The 19831-nt window shown below is 38.8% G+C and overlaps 1 protein-coding gene across 3 annotated transcripts; it reads left to right on the top strand.

Moving 5' to 3' along the window:
* Window positions 1–3950: 3950 nt before the first annotated feature.
* On the top strand, window positions 3951–18191 carry plat (plasminogen activator, tissue). Of its 3 annotated transcripts, none has more exons than XM_042487855.2 (15): window positions 3951–4109; window positions 9550–9637; window positions 10631–10673; window positions 10980–11114; window positions 11923–12033; window positions 13094–13268; window positions 14312–14403; window positions 14495–14669; window positions 14763–14848; window positions 14986–15048; window positions 15154–15358; window positions 15445–15581; window positions 15896–16036; window positions 16220–16368; window positions 16820–18191. In XM_042487855.2, exons 2-15 carry the CDS (start codon window positions 9575–9577, stop codon window positions 16985–16987), a joined length of 1743 nt encoding a protein of 580 aa, XP_042343789.2. In that variant the 5' UTR covers window positions 3951–4109; window positions 9550–9574; the 3' UTR covers window positions 16988–18191. The 3 variants fall into 3 exon arrangements, with proteins under 3 accessions (XP_042343789.2, XP_042343787.2, XP_042343788.2); XM_042487853.2 differs by having other exon boundaries at window positions 10631–10754; XM_042487854.2 differs by lacking the exon at window positions 3951–4109 and adding an exon at window positions 7958–8154 and having other exon boundaries at window positions 10631–10754.
* Window positions 18192–19831: the final 1640 nt, after the last annotated feature.

The following is a 19831-nucleotide window of genomic DNA, read 5'->3' as shown; positions in this document are numbered from 1 at the left end:
TGGTCATTTAATGGGCTGGTTGGATTCAGACAAACAGGGTGAGTTCAGCTTCCATATTTTGTTTAATTAACACCATGAAATACTTTTGGACTTCAGTATGGATTTGTTCAAAAGTGTCACAGTTAAGACGATACTTAGCCTCTTGGTGACCTTTGTCATTGATAGACTTTACTGTAGGTTTTAATCAGTTCTCTGATATTTTCACATGAGATTACTGAGGCAAGTTTGACATTTAAAGTATCAGTCCTGTGGAATAGTCTGTCAGTCCATAGTGTGGTGTAAAAGCTTACAAAAGGACAATTCATGTATTTACTTTTTTTGTTAAGGATCCAATGGTTTCCACTATTTTAGGAATGGACATAATAAACTCAGTTTTATAACTTCTCGCTAATGGTTGGATCAAGTTCCCAAACCATACAAGACAGCAGAGTCACCCCCCTATCTGCTTTCATGACCTGACAACTCATCTGAACTATTACATCATGTCTTCCTCTCAAATTACACCTCTCACTTTTAGTTGTGAAAACTTTTTTCTGTGTTGGTTTTTAATATATTTTCAGGGCTGATCTTGTTTTTGTAGTACTCAATCATAATCTTATCTAAAAAATATTACACTAGGTGCTGATGTGTCCCAAATGGTTTGCTAATGCTATTTTGTAATGCGTCTGTGACCATTTTCTTAGTGAGGCAAACATTTCATGTGGGTTAAAATAGCTAAACAGCAAAAACACATACAATCAGTCTTCAAAAAGACACTCAAAGACATTCTTATTTGAAGTACTTGATGTATCTTTGTGTAAATCAAATATTTAGCTCAGTATTTAACATTCTCTGTCTTTGCAGCGTCATTGTTGATCCAATGGATGTTGTATTTGGAGAGGATACACTTCAAAATTTCCAGAGTACAGCAGTGATGTTTTTTTTTTTTTTTTCTTCAGATGTTACTCTTGGATTGAATAGTTCAGGTGAAAAAAGATAACTCACTTTGAGACAATCAACAAACTTCAGCTGTATCTCTTTCCTAACACATAACTGACGTTCCTCTGACGTGATCTGTGGGAGTGTAAGACCTGCTTTATCAGTATGTAAATGTTTGTGAAAGAAAAAAATAGTTTTTTCCTGTTTATACTACAAAAATATGGAGCTGCTTCCTGATCTTTGCCAGTGAGATACACAACAGAGAGTGCTTTCAGATTTAGCTCATAATGAAAGACCGTTGTTGTCTTATTTAGCTCTGTTTACTCACGTAAACCGAGCCTGTGGAGATGGCTTAAATGTTGTCCTCAATTATGTGTCTGACACAAGTATTTATTTTCCACAACCATCTGTTTCAGTATATAACCTTTATACTTTGCCATTTGTAGTTATTGTCAGTTGAACATCCTGTTACCACTAGCAACCGTTACTAGTACAGTGCCACAGCAGTTTAACCGATACTGTTGGAGCCATGGATTGATTACTGAACAGGCCTGCAGGCCCAGGAGCCCAGAGTGTTAGGTGCCCCACACCCTTTATCTTAAAAATGTCACTCAAACTACTATAACATGGACTGACCTTGAAGAGACTCAAAATGAGATTATTATTATTACTATTATTATTACAGACAACTCTGTCCCCCCAATTCTGTCTTTGTACCTGTCACACAGAATAACAAGGCAGCGCTGTGAAACTTCTGCCTTTCAGAGGAAATTTTAAAGGGGCTTATGTTGGAGAGGTGTCTGGGCGTTTTGCGTATCTGTGCCAAGCGGTCCATTGTCTCATAATCTGACTATGGTTTCAGCCATCATTTTGTCAAACCTGGCTAAATATTGATTTATATACTTTACTCCTTAATTAATTCCCTTGAAGCACACCATCACATCAACAATCACAAAAAGCTATCAACAGACTTAATAATAGCTTTTTTGTGACTGTTGATGTGCAGCTTGTTAATTAGGTTTCCTTGCAAACAGTTATCATTTTAGCTATTACCCTACCCTAATCGTTTGAGGCTAATGTGTCACAAACAGACATTTTTTTTAAACTGTCTAAATGGGTCTATTTGTATTTTCCTGTTTGAATGTTTTGTAATTGAATGACATAGCTGACTTGAAGTAAGCATGGATCAATGCTGTAGCTCATGCATTTCCTGGGAAATGGTTTATGGGTTACACATTTATGAGTAACTGCTAAAGCTGTATGTATGCCAGACACACTTAATTACTCTCCTACTGAGAGCTACATGAGAAGATTAATACCACTGTTATATCTGTCGGTTCAACGTACCCCTCAACAGGCAGTGCAAGAAACTCAAGCATGTCTAGTCGTCTATTACATAACACTTTAAAGTTTATTTGAGTGGCACTTTACAGGTGAGGGATGGTTTAGTTCGGGCCCCTGGGCCTGTGCACATTAATCCTGTTTGGTAATCTTTCCACAATTAAGAGTCACTTTGCATATGGATTCAGAGAGTCTAGTCCAAAACATTCACCCACACACTGAGACAGTAAACAAAAATGTTTAAAAATAGTGGTTGTCTAATTTCTAAAATGCAGTTAATTGCCAATCATTGCATAATTTAAACAATGGGTGGTCAAATCAAGGATAATTTATATACTTTTTCAACAATTCAACACAAGGGGGAGTGTGCTTTAACTGTTCCATGTGTTTAATGAATCTGATATTCTGTGATGAAGAAACAGAGAATAAGTCAAAGAGATATGACTCTTGGCTGATGTAATGCATAACTCTCAGTTTGAGCTTAAAATATTTCATTTTTAAGTACATTTGTGTGTGTTTATGTGCAATTTTCCTCAGCAAGAAGTGGGAGTGTGCTCTAATCTAACAGAGATGGAAACAAAGAGGACAGGCGCCAAACTAACTACCACCGCCCATCACATCCTCGAGTACCATATTCTCAGCTATTTAATGTGGAGTTAACAGACAGTAAAAACAATGAACATGAATTATCCAATGATAATAAAATCAATGTTGGCGCTAAGAAAAGATGGAGCTATTCTTGAGGCTAAGTGACTGATTTCCTGAGGAAGGGATGGGTTGAATTAAGAGGATTGTGGCCGTAACAAATGAGTCTTGGTGCCAGGTGGTTAACCACACAGATATAGTGTCACCCCACAGCCCATCACAGACTGCCAGAGGTCACTGATGGTGTGAAGAATCAATAGTGTGCCAGTTTTTGTGTCACTCCATCAGAGTCCTTTTAGAAGCTCTGATAAAGTGATGTCAGCACAAAACGATCAAATATAACACACCAGTTTATTGTGGTCTAGGCTAAATGTTTGTGCATTATACTATATAGTGCCTTTATTTTTATTTTTGTACAACAGGTTGTACATATTAGATGATTGTGATGTTGTATTTTGGTTTAATGAGGTTAAACTTTCCCCATTGACAGAGCTGGCCCTACCCATTAAGCAATATAGCATTTGCTTTTGCCTACTACCAAATCAAATCCTACTTAGGCCCCCCCAAAGTCTAGGTTTGGCCCTGTTTATTCCTAATATGCACTAGTTTGTTTGTTTTTTTAACTTTAATTTGCTTCTTGGCACTTTACCAATATCAGATCAATAAATCTTATCATAACAATGTGTATCGTGTGCGTCTCACAAATTTTTGCTTTTTATAAATACTAAATAAAAACACATTCTCCTGTTAACAATGGTTTATTCATATTTAAATTTTCATAAATACATCTAAGTATACAAGTTTATTATATTTTCCACACACGTATTGATTGGTGGGCTTTTTATCTTTTTATAAAACAGTATATATACACACACACACACACATTTATGTATATGATTACAAAATGATATAATATAATATTTCAGAACTGATCGTCTCAGTGATTTTCCCCGTGAATCTCCTGGGGCACTTGGGACTGTCCCGTCAGCATCGGCCCCGCCCAGCGAGGCTGCATCAACATCCGTCCGGCCCGCGACGCTTCCCCGCTGAGCCCTCCCCTTTACGCACCGGCAGAACCGGAGCGCTCCGATAAAAACTGAGAACAGAGGACCAACCAACTCAGTCCGAGCGACAAAACCGTGTGAAAATCTCACGACTGCTCCAGAAAAACTGAGAAGTTAACGACTGAGAAGACATTTAATCTGGTAAGAGCTTGTTTCTCGCATTTATTATAGTCATATGCTCTCGTGGCACAGATCTATAGAGTATGCACCAGACTGTTTTCTGATTCACTCTCAATTGTGCCATTATGAAGATATTGTTATCTGGAGCTGAAAGTTCATAGGATAGGCTTATAGATGATGTTATTGCATTAAATATTTTGCATGTTTTTTGATATGGCAATAGATAAATAGATACAATCATTATTAACTCTTATCAGTTATTTATTATTAGTTATTATGTTAGAGACAATATATGTGCAAAGTTTAATTTTAACATATGAAGTCTTACCATTGAATCTTTTACAGTTAGATGATACTATGGATTGACCCACAGTTTTTTTCCATCTTATTCAAAGATAATAAGCAAAAACCAACTAGTAACCTGCAACACCTTCAGTGTTGTAATTAAGCATGACACACAGCTTGAGGGTAATGCAGTTATTATTATTATTATGGTGATATGAATTTTCTGTGTGTGGATGTGAAAATGTGACTTTAGAATACCTTGTGCTCACTCATTTATTTGGCATCCCAACACTTTCTCACTCAGACTCCAGCAGCTCTTAATTTACCTTTCTCAATCCACATCCACCTGTTTGATCTGGTGAGAATACTCTACCACTTAAACATCACAGCATCACACATTCACTCTTCATCATCCCCAAGCTTCACTTTAATTTTTTTCCAACACCAAATGCTACAAATGTAAAGAACGTGGTGATTTTGTTCTCAGCTGCTGGACTCGGTGTGTGTTTGTTATCAAGGAATATCCTTGCTATGATGCAGGGATTTATCTCAGTTTGTGTGTGTATCTGTAGTACTCTGAGCCAAAACCTGCACAGGATCACTGCAGACTCTTATCAGCCTAATGAGTTGGATTTGGAGCTGGAGTTTTGGGAGTTCTGCTTCCCCTGAGATCCGTCAGCGCTGATACTCTTCATCACACTGATACTCTGTACTGTTGCATGTTCAGAGAATGTAGAGTTTGTATCCGTTATCTGCATTCCCGGCAGTGTGGTCAGCTGTGTTTATGCCTCACACTGATGTTTGTGACTCACTGGATAGGCCTGGTGGTCTTAAAGCTGTAAGTAAAGAGTGGGTCAGACAGAGGATAGAGCCAGATCAGACTGTGGGAACAATAAGCAAGAAGATGACGACGTTGAAACCGATACTAATACAACTAGAGTTTCACTTGATTCTGGACAAAAACCCACTGTTACATCTCTGCTCTTCTTATCTGACTAATTTTGTTGAATTGTGGCTTCATCTGATGAACTTGATACTGGTTATAAATCCCATCAATGCCTCCATCTGTGTCCCAGTGCAGTCCTGGAAGCTGGGATGACTCAGGACTACTCACCGTCTTTCTGCTGACCTTTTGGGATTTAATTTCTCTCCCTCCTTTCCCCCTTCTCTTCTCTCTTTTCATCCTATCATCTTCTTCCACATATAGCAATCTCCTCACTCATTTCTTATGTCAACACCTGCTCTGTCTACCTGCATTTTTTGACTTTATTAGTCTGTGTTTTCTTTCTGATTAGGAGCTCAAGGCTCAATATTGAGCATAGAGGGGAGCAGTGATGAAACAATGCAGCTCTCTGTTCTTGTGGACTTTTTTCAGAGATGGATCACAGCTGGTTTATTGAAGCTTTACTGAAAACCCCCGAGTAAAGAATGCATAATTCCTCCTAGGTAGCTTACCAACGTGACACTACATGCCATAATACATCATCGACAAACATGCAACACACGTGCACAGGAACAATGCCTCAACTGAAGCTATTGCAATGGTTCAATGCAAGTTTGGGGATCCCAGCAGGTCAAACCAGTACAAAAAGGTATTGTGAGGTTCAGATTTGCTGCCACTGCTTGGACAAAAGAACAGGAATAGTTTTTACAAGCCAATTCCATCAATATTTAGCTCTCAAATAAATATTTTTAAAAAAATAACATCAGTGCCAAAGAAAATAAGTCTGCCATAATGCTTTCTTTAAAGGTATTTCCTCTGTCACTTCCTCCCCTGGGTGCCAATGTGACAATCCACCCACTCTAACTACTCCATTAAGTATCAATTCTATTGAAGACAGACAGTATAAGTAACATCAAAGATACTTTAAAGTGCACAGTTAACCATAATTTAAACTTCACATGCAGATGCAAATATGTTTCCTGCATGCCGTTCAACCATTCGAACCATTTTAGACTTTTTTTTGGCGTGTTACTGGAAGACAAGAATGTCTCAGCTCCGACCTTTACAACCTCAGAGCACCATCATCATTACACATCCTTGCTAATGGTCCAGTGAACTCACCGCTAAAATGTCAGAGGTTGTTGTCAAGTTGAGCTTCTTTGAATATACTAAAACTGCATGCTAATAGGAAATGAATAACATTTCAGCTTTGGACATTAATTCTGTAAGTGCATTTGCATGTGTCTGTGTTACCATCTTGTTGCATGCGTTTGCTCCACTGAAGTGGTGGATCTTAAAACGGCTGTTGGAAGCTGTTGCTGACTCACAGTCTGGCTGCTGCTACTCCGAAGATGTTTTCACTTCTTCCATTCATATTTGACCTACTGGGGAACCACACTCTCCTCAGGCTGCATACTTGGTGGTACATGTTTTAACTATTAACTTATTGGGTGTAACAGACAGAGGCCTTAACCCTGTCAGTGTTGGTGTGACTGGGCTTGCTCATAAATCCATTGCTGCATCTTGCTACCAGTCAACATATCATAACTTAGCCCATTAGTTGTAACCCCTCTTGACCAGGGGTGGATTAACAGACAATGGTCCCCCAGGCACAAAAATGCAATCGGCCCCACTCCCTGCCCTTAATAGGAGTTTGTAGTTGAATTTGGCATCTTTTTTTTGCTTGTTTTGTGTCTCTATGTGCTTGTTTTGCCCCTTTTTTGTTATTATTTTGTGTCTCTTTACAATTTCTATGCATCTCTTTATGGTCATTTTGAATCTTTTCCTGGTCAGTATCCATTAATTTGAGTGACATGTTGCAAGGGGGGGACAGGGAGCCCCTGTGTTGTTATGGCAGTCCACGTGTGTGCATCAAATTGGCAGAAGAGGCTGTAAATAGTTCACTGAATATTTATTCATTTTTTATTTGCTATGCAGTCAGAAAGGTCGAGGACATACTGTAGTTTGACTTAAGTCGTTTGAGCTTTTTAAATTTTATTTATTTACTTGTTATGAAGTTGTTGTATGCCTAGCTGCTAACTGTAACACCAAAAAATCTAAAAAATTACTGTACTCTAATGAGCTGTCATATGTGACACCTTCAGATTTTTGTGTCAGATATTCTCCATGCAGTCTTAAATTCACATAAAATATTTCTTAATTTTCAAATAGCCCTAGTTATCCTGAAAAAGAGCATGTGCAAGATAATATATCTATTAAGCTCTTATGATATTTTGAGAGTCATATAACTACAACTAATACAACAAAAACTGTTTTTGTTGAGAGATTCTAAGAGTTGATCACCTCTAGGATGTTTATTGTACTTAAAGAGCAGCTACAGTTTTAATTTGTATCCTGTAAATGAAACTGTACATTTTTACTGTGTATTTTTGTCTGCCCATATGCATTAAATGTTGTAAGACAGACCACAAAAACAGCTTAAACTAAGGGCAATTGCATTGTGGGATTCTCAGAGGACCAGTGCTGAACACCGCCTCTGTATGTTGTACGTACTATGAACTTTAAAAAGGGTGGGGTACACATATGTTCATATCTGATGTGTGCATGTTGGCATGTGTTGATATGAGCGCATGTTTTCGAAATCGATGAGGCCCGTGCTGGCAGTATTACAGCAGGAAACACATGTTTTAAGCTGACAGGGCTGGAGTGAGGGGTGACTGAACGGAGCTGGACAGCTGCACAAAGGAAACAAAAAGGAAACTGGTGTGTTGTTGTCGCCCTGCCAGTGAGGCTCAGTTGGGGGGTGAAAGCGGAAGACAGAAAGGCTTTTATTTGTTGGAGGCAAGGATAGCTTTCAAGGAACCTGTTCTCTTAATGGTGAGTGTGTGAATGCATGTGTTGTGTTTTAAAAGTCAAATCCTGAGAGAGAGTCTTTCTCCCAATGAACAATGAGCAGTAAATCTTTGTGTGTTGGGCTGTTGATTAGCTCCACATTCCTGAACACTTTGTGTGTGTGTTTGTGAGAAAGACTTTGTATGTGTGTGCGTGGTTGCCAGCGTAGCAGTTTTACCTCACTGTTATACCAAAACATACCGCTGTTAAGTCAACCGCAAAAGATGAGTCAGTGGAGAACCAGCCGATGGTGCGATGGTGAGGAGAGTATAAAAACGTGGAGGCATGTATGCATATGGTATGTCTGGCTCTTTGCATGCAAGTGTCTGTAGAAGACGTTTCTTACAGTTATTTTTAAAGCAGTTGGGAAGATCTGTATATTGATGTCATTTCTACTTTTCATTCCTCATTGTGTGCATCTTCTTTTTTGTCTTTTTCCAAGTTTCCTCTCTACTCCTTCCTCTCACCCCCTCCTTCTTGTGACTCATGTTTACTCACACTTGAATAAAGAGCAATGTGAGCTCTTCTCCAAACATCTTTACTGCATAATATGAGTCCTTTGAAACAGAAAAGAGGAACAAATCTGTTAATAACAGACATGTTTTCGTAGAAGCATAAAAGGGAAATATAAGTTTAGTTACTTTTTCTCGCTGCAGGCTTTCCCTCCTGTTTCCTTTTAAGTCCTGAGTCACTTCATCCTCCCACAGCTGCCGCTTTGCTCTGATAGAGAAGGAATGCTGTCAGTATGGTGCAGAAACTTTCTGCTGTGCGTGCTGCCTTTCATCACTCCAGGGTTGTCTAGATTCTGTTGTTTGATGTGGTGGTCAGTTTCACATTTGTAGCATGAAGTGAAGATGATCTGCTTCCTGTTTTTTTCTCCAGTTGGGAAGTCATAGTGAAATTATAATAAAAGGGACATTCACTGAAGCAGGACAACAAAGACATATGCAGCACGAAACTTACTGTCCTATCAGACAGTCCTGCACAGGCTGTTCAAACTTCCTGTCTGAGTCAACAAGTCAAAACAACTTAAAGAAATTACCTCCAGTTTCCCACAAGCACTCTTTTCCCACCCTTTCCTCTCCAGTGACCTCCCTCAGTAGCAGGCATAGGGACGGAGGAAGGAAGCTGAACAGAGAAACAGTATAGTCTGGAGATGGTGACCAGTGTCAGTTGTTTTCCTGCAATTGTTACCTCAGTAGTAGTGACAGATTCATGGCAAAAGATTTAGATAGTTAGACATACAACCATGAAATCCATGCTCAGTCTCCCCATACAGATTCACCAGCTATCATTGCTCACATAAGTCCATCGAAACTTTATTAGTTTGTTAAATCTTTTGTCAGTTATTTCCAATATGTATTTCTATGCTTTTTCCAGCAACTTGAAGACCACTTGAATAGCCATGACCAGAACACCTGGATTATTAATGCTCCTGTCTGCTCTATGCTGCTGTTTAGCGGACAATGTAAGTACTACATTCTTGTTATGTGTGGAGCATAAAACAGGTTTTGCCTCAAATCCTGCATACTTAACAAGGTCCTATCTTACTACATTTCAATTCTTGTGGTTTATAATCCATCAGAGCAAACATCTAGTGTGTTTAATGTGTTTGCATTTGTGTATTTCTTTTTTTTTTTTGTGCATGGTTTGGTTGAAAACGCCTCATTGGCAGCACCCTCAAACTTAAAGGGACAGTTCAATCCCAAATCAAATATACACATCTTCCCTCTTGCCTGTAGTAGTATTGATAAATCTAGATTTCTCTAGTGTGATTGGCTGAGTGTTGGAGAAATCCAACGTAGAGATGTATGCCTTCTCTCGACCATAATGGAACCAGATGGCGCTCTGCTTGTGGTGTTTAAAGTGCTATAAAAGTACATTTGAAAAACATAACAGCAATGTCTCCTTCTAGAATTCATGAGCTGGTCAGTCAAGATAATCCAAAGACCGTGAGCAGTTTCATGGAGGAACTTTTTTTTTTTTAACCAAACTACACCCACCAACCATATCATTTCACAGAAGGAAGCGTGCATCTCCTTATGCATAAGATATTGGACTCGTGACAGTGCAAGATGCAAAAACTAATGGCTTCCTCCTTGGATGAGCTGTACTCTTTCAGAAGGGTAAACAGTCATTCAGTTTTTAATTTAACTGTTTGATTGTGAAACAGTAGCTATTGGTCATTAACTCACTGTTGTCCTGCATTAAACTCTCAAAACTTGGGTAATTTGAGCACATCTGTGCTGTGTGTACCAACGAGTGACTTTTGACTAAAACTTAAAGGCAGATAAATGTTGACTGGGATAGATTACATACTGTGCGCAAAGCAAATGAATTTTCACAGTATCCCGAGGAATTTAATAACAGCACTGGCTGCTTAGGTTGGAAACCAGTGCCTTGCAACCAGTTCCCATGCACTGCTTCTCTATGTTTAACATCTCCTTTTTTTCTGTTGCAGGTGGAGCTGCTCCGCACTAAGAGAGGGACTCGTTTTTACAGAGGTGAGCCTGACAGGCAGCCAACCAGAGGGACGCTTTTGGTTATTCATGTCCAGAAGTCTTCACCTTCCTTTGACTCCTCCTGTGAGCCCCATCACTCTTCTGTTTGCCTTCCATTAACACCATCACCACACAATCATTATCATCATTCTTTCAATTCACTATTCTCATTCATGTGTTTGTGTTCCTCTTCTGTTTCGGCACCTTTATGTTTGTAACAGCCTGTACATGTGATAGTTATTTTCTGTGTGTCTTCCTGTTTGACTGGGTGTTTACTTATTGTTTGTATTTGTGTGTGTGTTTTCTCAGTATATTGTGTGGATAGTGACACGTCAGCAGTGCGTAGTTTTGGGGACACTTGGCTGCGATGGAGGGGACAGCGTGTGGAGTATTGCCGTTGTGCATTAAGAGGACGAGAGCGTTGTCATATTGTGCCCGTCATCAGTGAGTTTGACATGGAAGCAAACACACACAAACATATGGATTGGCTTGACTATCTTATCACTAATACGTATAATATAGTGTTCTGTTTGTTCATTTGTCTGTCAGTCTTCTTGCCTGCCCTTACTGACCTCTGTCTTTATAGCTTCACTTTACCTCTAACTTGCTGTTACAACCTCTGATGATTATTTTTTTGTTGGTTTGCCTCGCTCTTGTGTCCAAATCCCTGTTATTTCAGCATATCCAGATGAAGAGCTATTGGGTTTCTGTGTTTTTGTGTGGGTGTAGTTTAGTCTAAGATTGTTTGAAATACACTTGCCAGACAAACCCTCATGCGCACTTTCACCCCCATTGACGAATCCTGTGAAGTATGCTTGCCCCTCCCTTTAGGCAAATTACAACCACATTTTCAGCCCGCCAAACTGTGCCGTCTGTGAGCTCATACCACTGAGAGTGAGTGGGGTGCTGTTATTCTGAATGCCAGTCTTTAGGAAATGTTGAAATAATAAATAAAAAACCAAACTGGTAATGGCATACAACCAGTTCTGCTCTAGAAAGAAACCCTTGGCCTGACAAAACATTTTAACAGTAGCTATGAAGATGCTTGAGAGTCAGGATGAACCATGAACACAGACCTATGCATATTTTGCAGTATTTCTACGTCAAATGTGACACACAAGGCCAATCCCACACATTTAATTATTTGTATACCCAAGTGGTCATGGCCAATCAATCATATTCTGATTATTCAATTTTTTTTTCTGAAGAACTGGATGAAGTATGACTGACTAACTGACCTTCTGTCTTCCAGACTGCTACACATCTCAGTGCTACAACGGAGGAACCTGTAAGGAGGCTGTGTACACATCAGACTTCATTTGCCAGTGTCCCCCAGGCTTCAGTGGGACTCAGTGTGAGATCAGTAAGTACTCAACCAACTTTTTTTTAATGGTGTAATTATTTTTTATTGATCATTAACATGTTTTTTTCTTGATCAATGAAATCCTTCTCTCTTAATGTCTTTTACATGCAGAGTTCCAGATGCTTCAGTCAGGGTGGAGCTTTAGTCTCCCCTAAGATGACACTAATACATACAGATTGACTTTTGTTGCATTTGCTATTGTTTTTTTTTTTTTTAATTATTAACCCTAGATGTCATGTCATTGTGTGTCTTCTTTCTATTTTTTCCATTACTTTGGTAAAAGCATAGGAGATTTGAACCTTATGCTGTGTTGTATATTTGTGTTGGACAGCTCTCGGCAAAATAAATTGCTGCTTGGGGACATAAACGTTTTTTGAATCTTGAATCATCTGTGCAACAACAGGCACACCCCAGCTCTTTCACCATGTCTAGTATTTAATTTGCATTTTTTTAACAATAAACCCAGCCATGTCCATAACAGGATGGCTGGTGACACAACACTGATCAAAAAGTTCTACGTACTTGTTAATGACTGTAGATAAGGTCACAGTCTGACTGTGTCTCACCCAGTAGGTGTCATGGTCCTGTGGTTTAGAGAGAGGAATCATAAACCTTGGAAAGACATTTTGGGATATGAATGTTTTTGTTTCTGCGGGTGACTGTTGGAGGCTTTAGGGACACCCCACCCTTGCAGTGGGATAATTATGCAAACCCCAGTGGTCACAGCCAAGTGATCTTAGTCGAAGAATAATGAGTTACTACAGCCAGACTCAATAAATCTGATTACGTCTACTATAGTTTATGATTGGTCAATGTTTTAAACCACTAATTGGGAAAAATACTATAAATGTCATTAGGACACAAGTGTTGGGTGAAATGTCTTACATAATAACAATGTTTTCATAATCTGTCCAAATATTTTAAATGACATAAGTGTTTCCAAAGCTAATAAACATGCTTTATTGTGTCAAAATAAATAAATTAGGTCAGTTATTAGTGTGATATCAGTCACAAATATAAATATGTGACACCAGTTTAACTTTTTCTCTATCTCTGACAGACACCAATGAGAGGTGTGTTGTGGGGCAGGGTGAAGGGTACCGTGGCACATGGAGCAACACCCATTCAAGAACAGAGTGCATCAACTGGAACTCTACATCTCTGAGAGGACGGAGATTCACTGCAAGAAAACTGGACGCCAGCAGTCTTGGACTGGGCAATCACAACTTCTGCAGGTGTGTGATTGGTTTAGTGCCAGAGCATCTGGAGGAATAAACTGAAAATACTTTCTGTGTCCATGCAAATAAATCAAAGAGGGGGGTCTAATCATCTAAAACATACCGGTCAAGTTTTAATAATGTGTATGTATCCATTTCATTTATTTAATTTCATGATCTGATTGAGGCATTATAGCTCATTTTGAAAGGCAAAACTTAATCCTTGTAATGACTCAGTTTACCACATACATGACTCACAGACAAGGCAGTGAGGTTAAAAGCAAAGTTTACTGGGTCAAAGAGGCAAGCAGAGGACAGCAACAAGTAGGAAACTGAAAACAGGCAACCAAGTAGAGAATCAAACGAGTAGGTAAATGTCAAGAGTGACAGACAAGAAAAAGGTAAAAAGGATCCCACACATGAAGGAAGGACATGGAGAAGAGGACAACACATGACTTTTTACTAAAGATCTGTTCAACAAACTTTAATTTAAACAATGGCTATATAAAGCACATAAATCAGTAACATCAATAGTGTTTTGCATGTTGAATTAGTATAGAGGGAAGTGTAATGAACAAAGAAAACAAGGAAAAACATAAACCAGACAACAAACTATACACCCATGGAGAGAAAAAAAAGCGACTGAATCCACCAGCATTTATAGTTGAGAAGCAGCAGCACAGGTGATAATCAGCGATGCACTTCCTAAATCCTAATCAGAATAAGATTTATTTCCAAGTACTGTAGGTTTTCACATACAAGGAATCAATCTTTGGTGCATACATTAAACATAAAATAAATGCGTTAAGAGGAAACAGAATTAAAGGCAAAGTACTGCAACAGTCAGGAACATACATGCAGACTAGAACAATTGCAGTAACATGAAAAAGATACTTAAAAGATACTATAAGATAACAAATATGTACAAGAAAGCTGTTTCAAAAAGAAAAATACATCTGGAACAGCAAGTCAAGAGGGCTGACATAATGACTAAGATGCCTCAATAAACGGAGACATGAATGTCTTAACTCACTATCCCTTGCTTTCTTTTCCCCGCTCAGGAACCCTGACAATGACAGCTCTCCTTGGTGTTACGTCTATAAAGGCACTCAGATCGTCTGGGAGTTTTGTTCCACGCCCAAATGTCCGGAAGGTACAGCTTTACAAAAAGCTAATTAGCTTAATACCACTAATCAAACTATCAATTGCCTTAACTCTCTGTGTCTCTGTGTATTTTGGAGCAGACAAGTACCGGGAATGTGTCCAGGGTGACGGTCAGTCATACAGAGGCACAAAATCTGTCACAAAGAGTGGCTCTCGCTGTCTCCCATGGGACTCTCCTGCTGTCAAGCACAAGCTCAACAATGCTTGGAAATCTGAGGCATTGGAGAAGGGGCTGGGCAGCCACAGCTTCTGCAGGTAGATATGCCAACATACACAATATGATATTAATGTCAGAGGTTCCCTTAACATGCAGAAAGATCAGAATAACTTTTTTCGTCTATGTAACAGAAATCCAGATGCTGATGAAGGTCCATGGTGTCACACCTACAAGAACATGCAGCTGACCTGGGAGCTGTGTGACATACCTAAATGCTGTGAGTTCCTTCATTTCCATTGTTTCATTTTGTAACAATTTTAAAACATTATTGAGAATGATGCCAGACATTCATGCAGTTATATGAATTTGCAGCAGTGTGCTATCAGACTTACTTTTCCATACTTTATTTTTTAGCGAGAAGTCCACCCATAATCACCACTCTTGGCCCACGTGCCCCAACCACTAACAACAACGGAGGTAGAACTTAAAAAAATCACCCAGAGTTAATTACCTCTGATGTCTTTCTGTTGTGATAATTTTATGGTTATATAACCATCATCCTGCAACTTGTCCACCCTGTAGCATCGTGTGGCCAGAGGTTAGACAACACCCTAAATCGCCCGGTGTTCCGCATGTTCGGGGGCAAAGTGAGTGACATCACTGAGCAGCCATGGCAGGCAGCCATTAATGTTTACCAGGCTCGTCTCAGAAAACACTTTCACCGATGTGGAGGAGTCCTTATTGACTCTTGTTGGGTCCTGTCTGCCGCACACTGCTTCGAGGACAAGTAGGAATGACACACATGCACAAACACAGACAAAATACATGTGTTTGCCATACAACATTCAAACATATTCCCTATCTTTTTTTCAGTGCTAAAGCAGAAAAATTGGAAGTGATTTTGGGAAGAACGTTTCGGAAACAGAATTCCAATAGTGAGCAGATTTTCAAGGTTGAGAAGTACTGGATCCATGAGAAATTTCACAACGAAACATTTGACAATGACATCGGTGAGTGAACCTTTTCTGATATAAAGTTTTACAATTTTTAATTGTTTTAATTGTTTGCATTTTATGTTTGATGTCTCAACGTTATCACTGAAAACTTTGTACCATCAAAATATCAGATATTCACAAGCAGAGTTTTGGCATGCTACAATATGAACTCTCTGAGACACTCACCATTTTTTCCCTCAGCAGTGATGATATGGAACCTTCAGTGGGCAGCGAATGCTTGTTAAAGCTTAAAGTCATCCTTTAGTCTCCATCCCACATTTTCCCAGTGCATTACCCTGACTTTTCCTCTGGTCATTTTCCACTTGCAGCTCTCTTGAAACTGAAGACGGACATTGGCATCTGTGCTATAAACTCTCCAGAGGTCCTTCCTGCGTGTCTGCCTGAACGTGGGCTGGAGCTGCCCGACTGGACTGAATGTGAGATCTCTGGATATGGAAAAGACTCCGAATGTAAGCAAACATCCCGCCTAATTCACCGCATTCTGTAATTTTGCATTGGCTGCAGTTGTTTCAAATGTATCTCTCAATTGACTGACCAGCAGAGGGCAGTATAAGCTTTTCATCAAACCTTTAATAAATTTGTTTTTGGACAGGTGATGCTGAAGCACTAATTTAAACACTCTCTTTTCACAGTTTCTGCAGAGTACTCAGAGCGTGTTAAGAGAGGTTATGTCCGCCTGTGGCCCAAAGAGCGCTGCATCCCAGATGTGCTGTCTGGACGCACAATTACCTCCAACATGCTGTGTGCAGGTGACACCCGAGGCCTAGACGATGCCTGCAAGGTGAGAATTTCTACACATAACCTCCTCAGTTAGTCAATGCGGATTCCTTTAAGACAAAGAAATAAGTGACCTGTCAACTGCCATCTGGTGCATAGGTGTTATCTTACAGTGAAATTTTCTCTGGATCTTTTCATTTTTATTTTTTAAATTTTGGTTTGTTTAGTCTGTTATGTTTTGTTTGTTTTATTTTGCACCCCTGAGTGTATTTTATTTATTCTCTTTCTTTGTTTTTTGTTTTCTCTGTTTATTGTATGAGTTTTTTATAACTGATCATAGTGTGATTTTCCTTTAAAGTTGTGGGTGTTTAGAGAAGTTATGAGGAGATCTAGGGACACAGGGTGGGTGTAAGGGAAATGTGGGTTTGGGGTGAGACTTACGAGAATGCAAGTTAACAAATAAATAATTTTTACTTTTCTCTCCCTCAATTTTGCTTCTTGATGTTTACCCACAGGGAGACTCTGGGGGCCCACTCGTCTGTCGAAACAACAACAAGATGACTCTGATGGGTGTGATCAGCTGGGGTGACGGGTGTGGGCAGAAGGATAAGCCTGGGGTCTACACCCGTGTCACCCACTACATCGACTGGATCAACAGTAAAATTAAAGCCAACCCAGTCTAAAGTTAGAGAGACCACCAAGATGTTTTTTGATGACTATACCCATGAATACAGTGGTTAAAACAGCAGATTTGTTTATCATTGAAAAGATAGATAAGGAGCTTCACAGGACTCTGATTCTGCTGTTTATCTGTTGATCTAAATCCAAACCAATGGAGGTTTTACAGCAGCAGGATGACTCCGACAGAGGCAAACAAAAAGGACCTCAATCGTTTCATGCTCAGTGTAGCTCCGTGTTGTCAAGTTTTCTGTTCATTACTGTGTTTAATGTGACAGTATGTATGGAGGGCAACACAGAACAAACTTGTTTTCCTCTTTCTGGGCCATTTTGATAATACTTTTGTCTTTTCATGCGTGCAAAGTTTTTCTGATTATTGCATCAATCAAACTGGAGGCTCAGGCAAGAACAGGAGAAATAGGAAACATCAGTATATTCTCTCTGCTCCGACGTTCTTTATACTGGTTTATTTAAAGACATCACAGTGGTAGACATTTGGTCAGTAGCATTTCAATCTAAATGAACACTTAACTCAACACAAGCATTTACTCTGCACAACACAGTAAGTCAGATAGGAATGTAGGCATTTTTTTGTGCAAAGATTGACTTGTCATCTAGACGTGACGTTATGTTGGCTCGATTACGCTTAATGCAACACATCATGCATTTGCATTCTTTGGGGCTTTAGGGGGTTGCAGATCTAAAAACAAAACGTATCTGCTGGTTCAGATTGTGCTTGTTTTTGCAGTTTGAACTCTTTTAGCTCCCCACCGCCTTGTAGATTAGATTTGGACAGGTGGAAGCTCTGAGATATTCAATATAACAAACCGGTGCCCTGTTTCTTGTTCTTACCATCTTTTAAAAATCAGATTTCTAGAGCACTTCTTCGCCATCTACACCTGGGTTGAGCCCAGTATGTATATAACATGTATATTGTCTCACTATTGATTTTACATCGAAAACGATCTTTTCTACTTAAAACTGCTTATTGACTGCAAAGCTTTTCTTCTCAACAAACTCACTTTGTTCTGTGACCAGGTTTTAGATGTTTTTTTTTACTAAGTTAATATTTATGTGTATTTTGTAATGGAGAATTTGTTCTGTGTGTGCTGTAGTTTGATAATTTATTGTATTTCTCATTATAGCCACATCTGGCAACATACTCATTTTTCAATAAATAAAATTTGGAATAAATCGTTTTATACTCCATGCTTTTTGTACTTGCTGTGGAATTTTATTATCTTTAATAAGTCAATTGATTACACCAAGACAGCTTGGTGTCACTGAGGTATCAGTTGATTTTTGTTTCATTTTTGTTATATCTCACATTCCTAGATATTTTCTACATTTTGAACTATTACTGCAACATCCATAAACCAAAGACGATATTTCTTAGACAAGTGTGGATGTTTTATGACCTTTAATACTCATGCGTAAGATCTCATTCCATCCTATTAACAGATAAAGACTTGTGTGTCTGTCTACTGTGTTTTGCAGATGACCCTGTTGACCCTTTGCTGTACCCATTACTCTTGCAGGAGGGGACATTTCGAGTATTTGCAAGAACAGTGTTCAAGTTTCAAGGTCAAGGTTGAATTCATTCATCCACAAAACATGGAAATTACAGTGTTCTTAATCAAATGAACACTTAGGAAAAAAGTACCTCTAGGAAACTAACCATTGACAAAAACTACAGAAGATGGGGGAAAAAAAATCAAACAAAAGCATAATTAAGAATAAAATTTAATTTAAGTTTAGTTTATGTCCTTTAAAATTCTGATTGTACTGCACCAGATTGTATTGACTTCCATCCCATGTGGAATAAAACAGACCACACAGTGACACCTGTTGGAGGTGCTGGGAAGCAACAGGGACTTTGGTGCATGGCTGTGATAAAACTAAATGTATGTAGGATGAGATTGTCGCTTCTCTCATTAAGATCTTATTTATTTATTTTAAATATTTTCCTAGTTTTAATCATAAAAAGTAACATCATGTAACATAAACAAACAAACTAACAATCTCTGTAAAATCCTAGTACAGCACATTAATACTCCAGAGAGTTGGACATATATAATATCAGGGAAAGAAGATGTCTTTAAGAAAGTTTGCAGACTATTCTTGTTCTCGACTGAAAGGCTAACTTAAATAAGAGGATAAATTCCCTTATTATCGTTCAATACCGATACAATAATGGATGAAATAAGCAATACCATGTTGCAAAATGCAATTACCACTTTTTACTTTGTAAACAATGTAAAGAGCATTGAGATATTTTCACCTTTAATTCAGCTTTAACTCACTATTAAGTGATGAATAATAAGGCATGTTGTTGCCAAAAAGAAAACATATTAGGGTGGTAATAAAACCTCCACTCGGGGGCCAGTTTATTAGCCGCACCTATCTGAAACTAATTCATTTAAATAGGACAGTCCTGCAATAAATCCAACCTTTATGAAGACTGAAATACTTAGCTGAAAGTTGTTGTTTAGTTATTTAGAGAGGTGTTGATTCAACTGCATGATCATTTTGGAGGCTGCCATTTATGGTGCTGCTGAATTGCATTTAATAAACTGGCAACTAATTGTATGCAGCAGATTGTTTGTTTCGTTTTAAATGCACTCTGTACACACTGTGGTATGCTTACTTCTTGTGGTTTTTGTGTTTGTAATGATGTCTTCCAATTCAGAGACAACTTAGCATTATTGATAGCATTGTGTATGGGGTTTAAAAGTTAATTATTAATTTCCCCTTCTGATTGCATACGGGATACAAAGGAGAAGTTCTTCTCTAGTTGCAGCAAATAATAAAATTCTGTTTATTATATGGCCATAAGCAGTTTTCGGTTG

This window comes from Plectropomus leopardus, chromosome 4 (genome assembly GCF_026936395.1).
Source record: "Plectropomus leopardus strain MGB_pleo_1.0 chromosome 4, ASM2693639v1, whole genome shotgun sequence".
NCBI classification, from domain to species: domain Eukaryota; kingdom Metazoa; phylum Chordata; class Actinopteri; order Perciformes; family Serranidae; genus Plectropomus; species Plectropomus leopardus.
Note: the sequence above shows the minus strand (reverse complement) of the source record. Positions and strands in the feature narration are given on the sequence as shown.

Excerpts from the sequence above, each read along its gene's own strand:
- plat (XM_042487853.2), top strand. The coding sequence starts at position 9,575 with ATGACCAGAACACCTGGATTATTAATGCTCCTGTCTGCTCTATGCTGC. Across the intron at positions 14,670-14,762 it reads GGCAGCCACAGCTTCTGCAG|AAATCCAGATGCTGATGAAG; the intron begins GTAGATATGCCA and ends TCTATGTAACAG. Across the intron at positions 16,037-16,219 it reads ATATGGAAAAGACTCCGAAT|TTTCTGCAGAGTACTCAGAG; the intron begins GTAAGCAAACAT and ends CTCTTTTCACAG.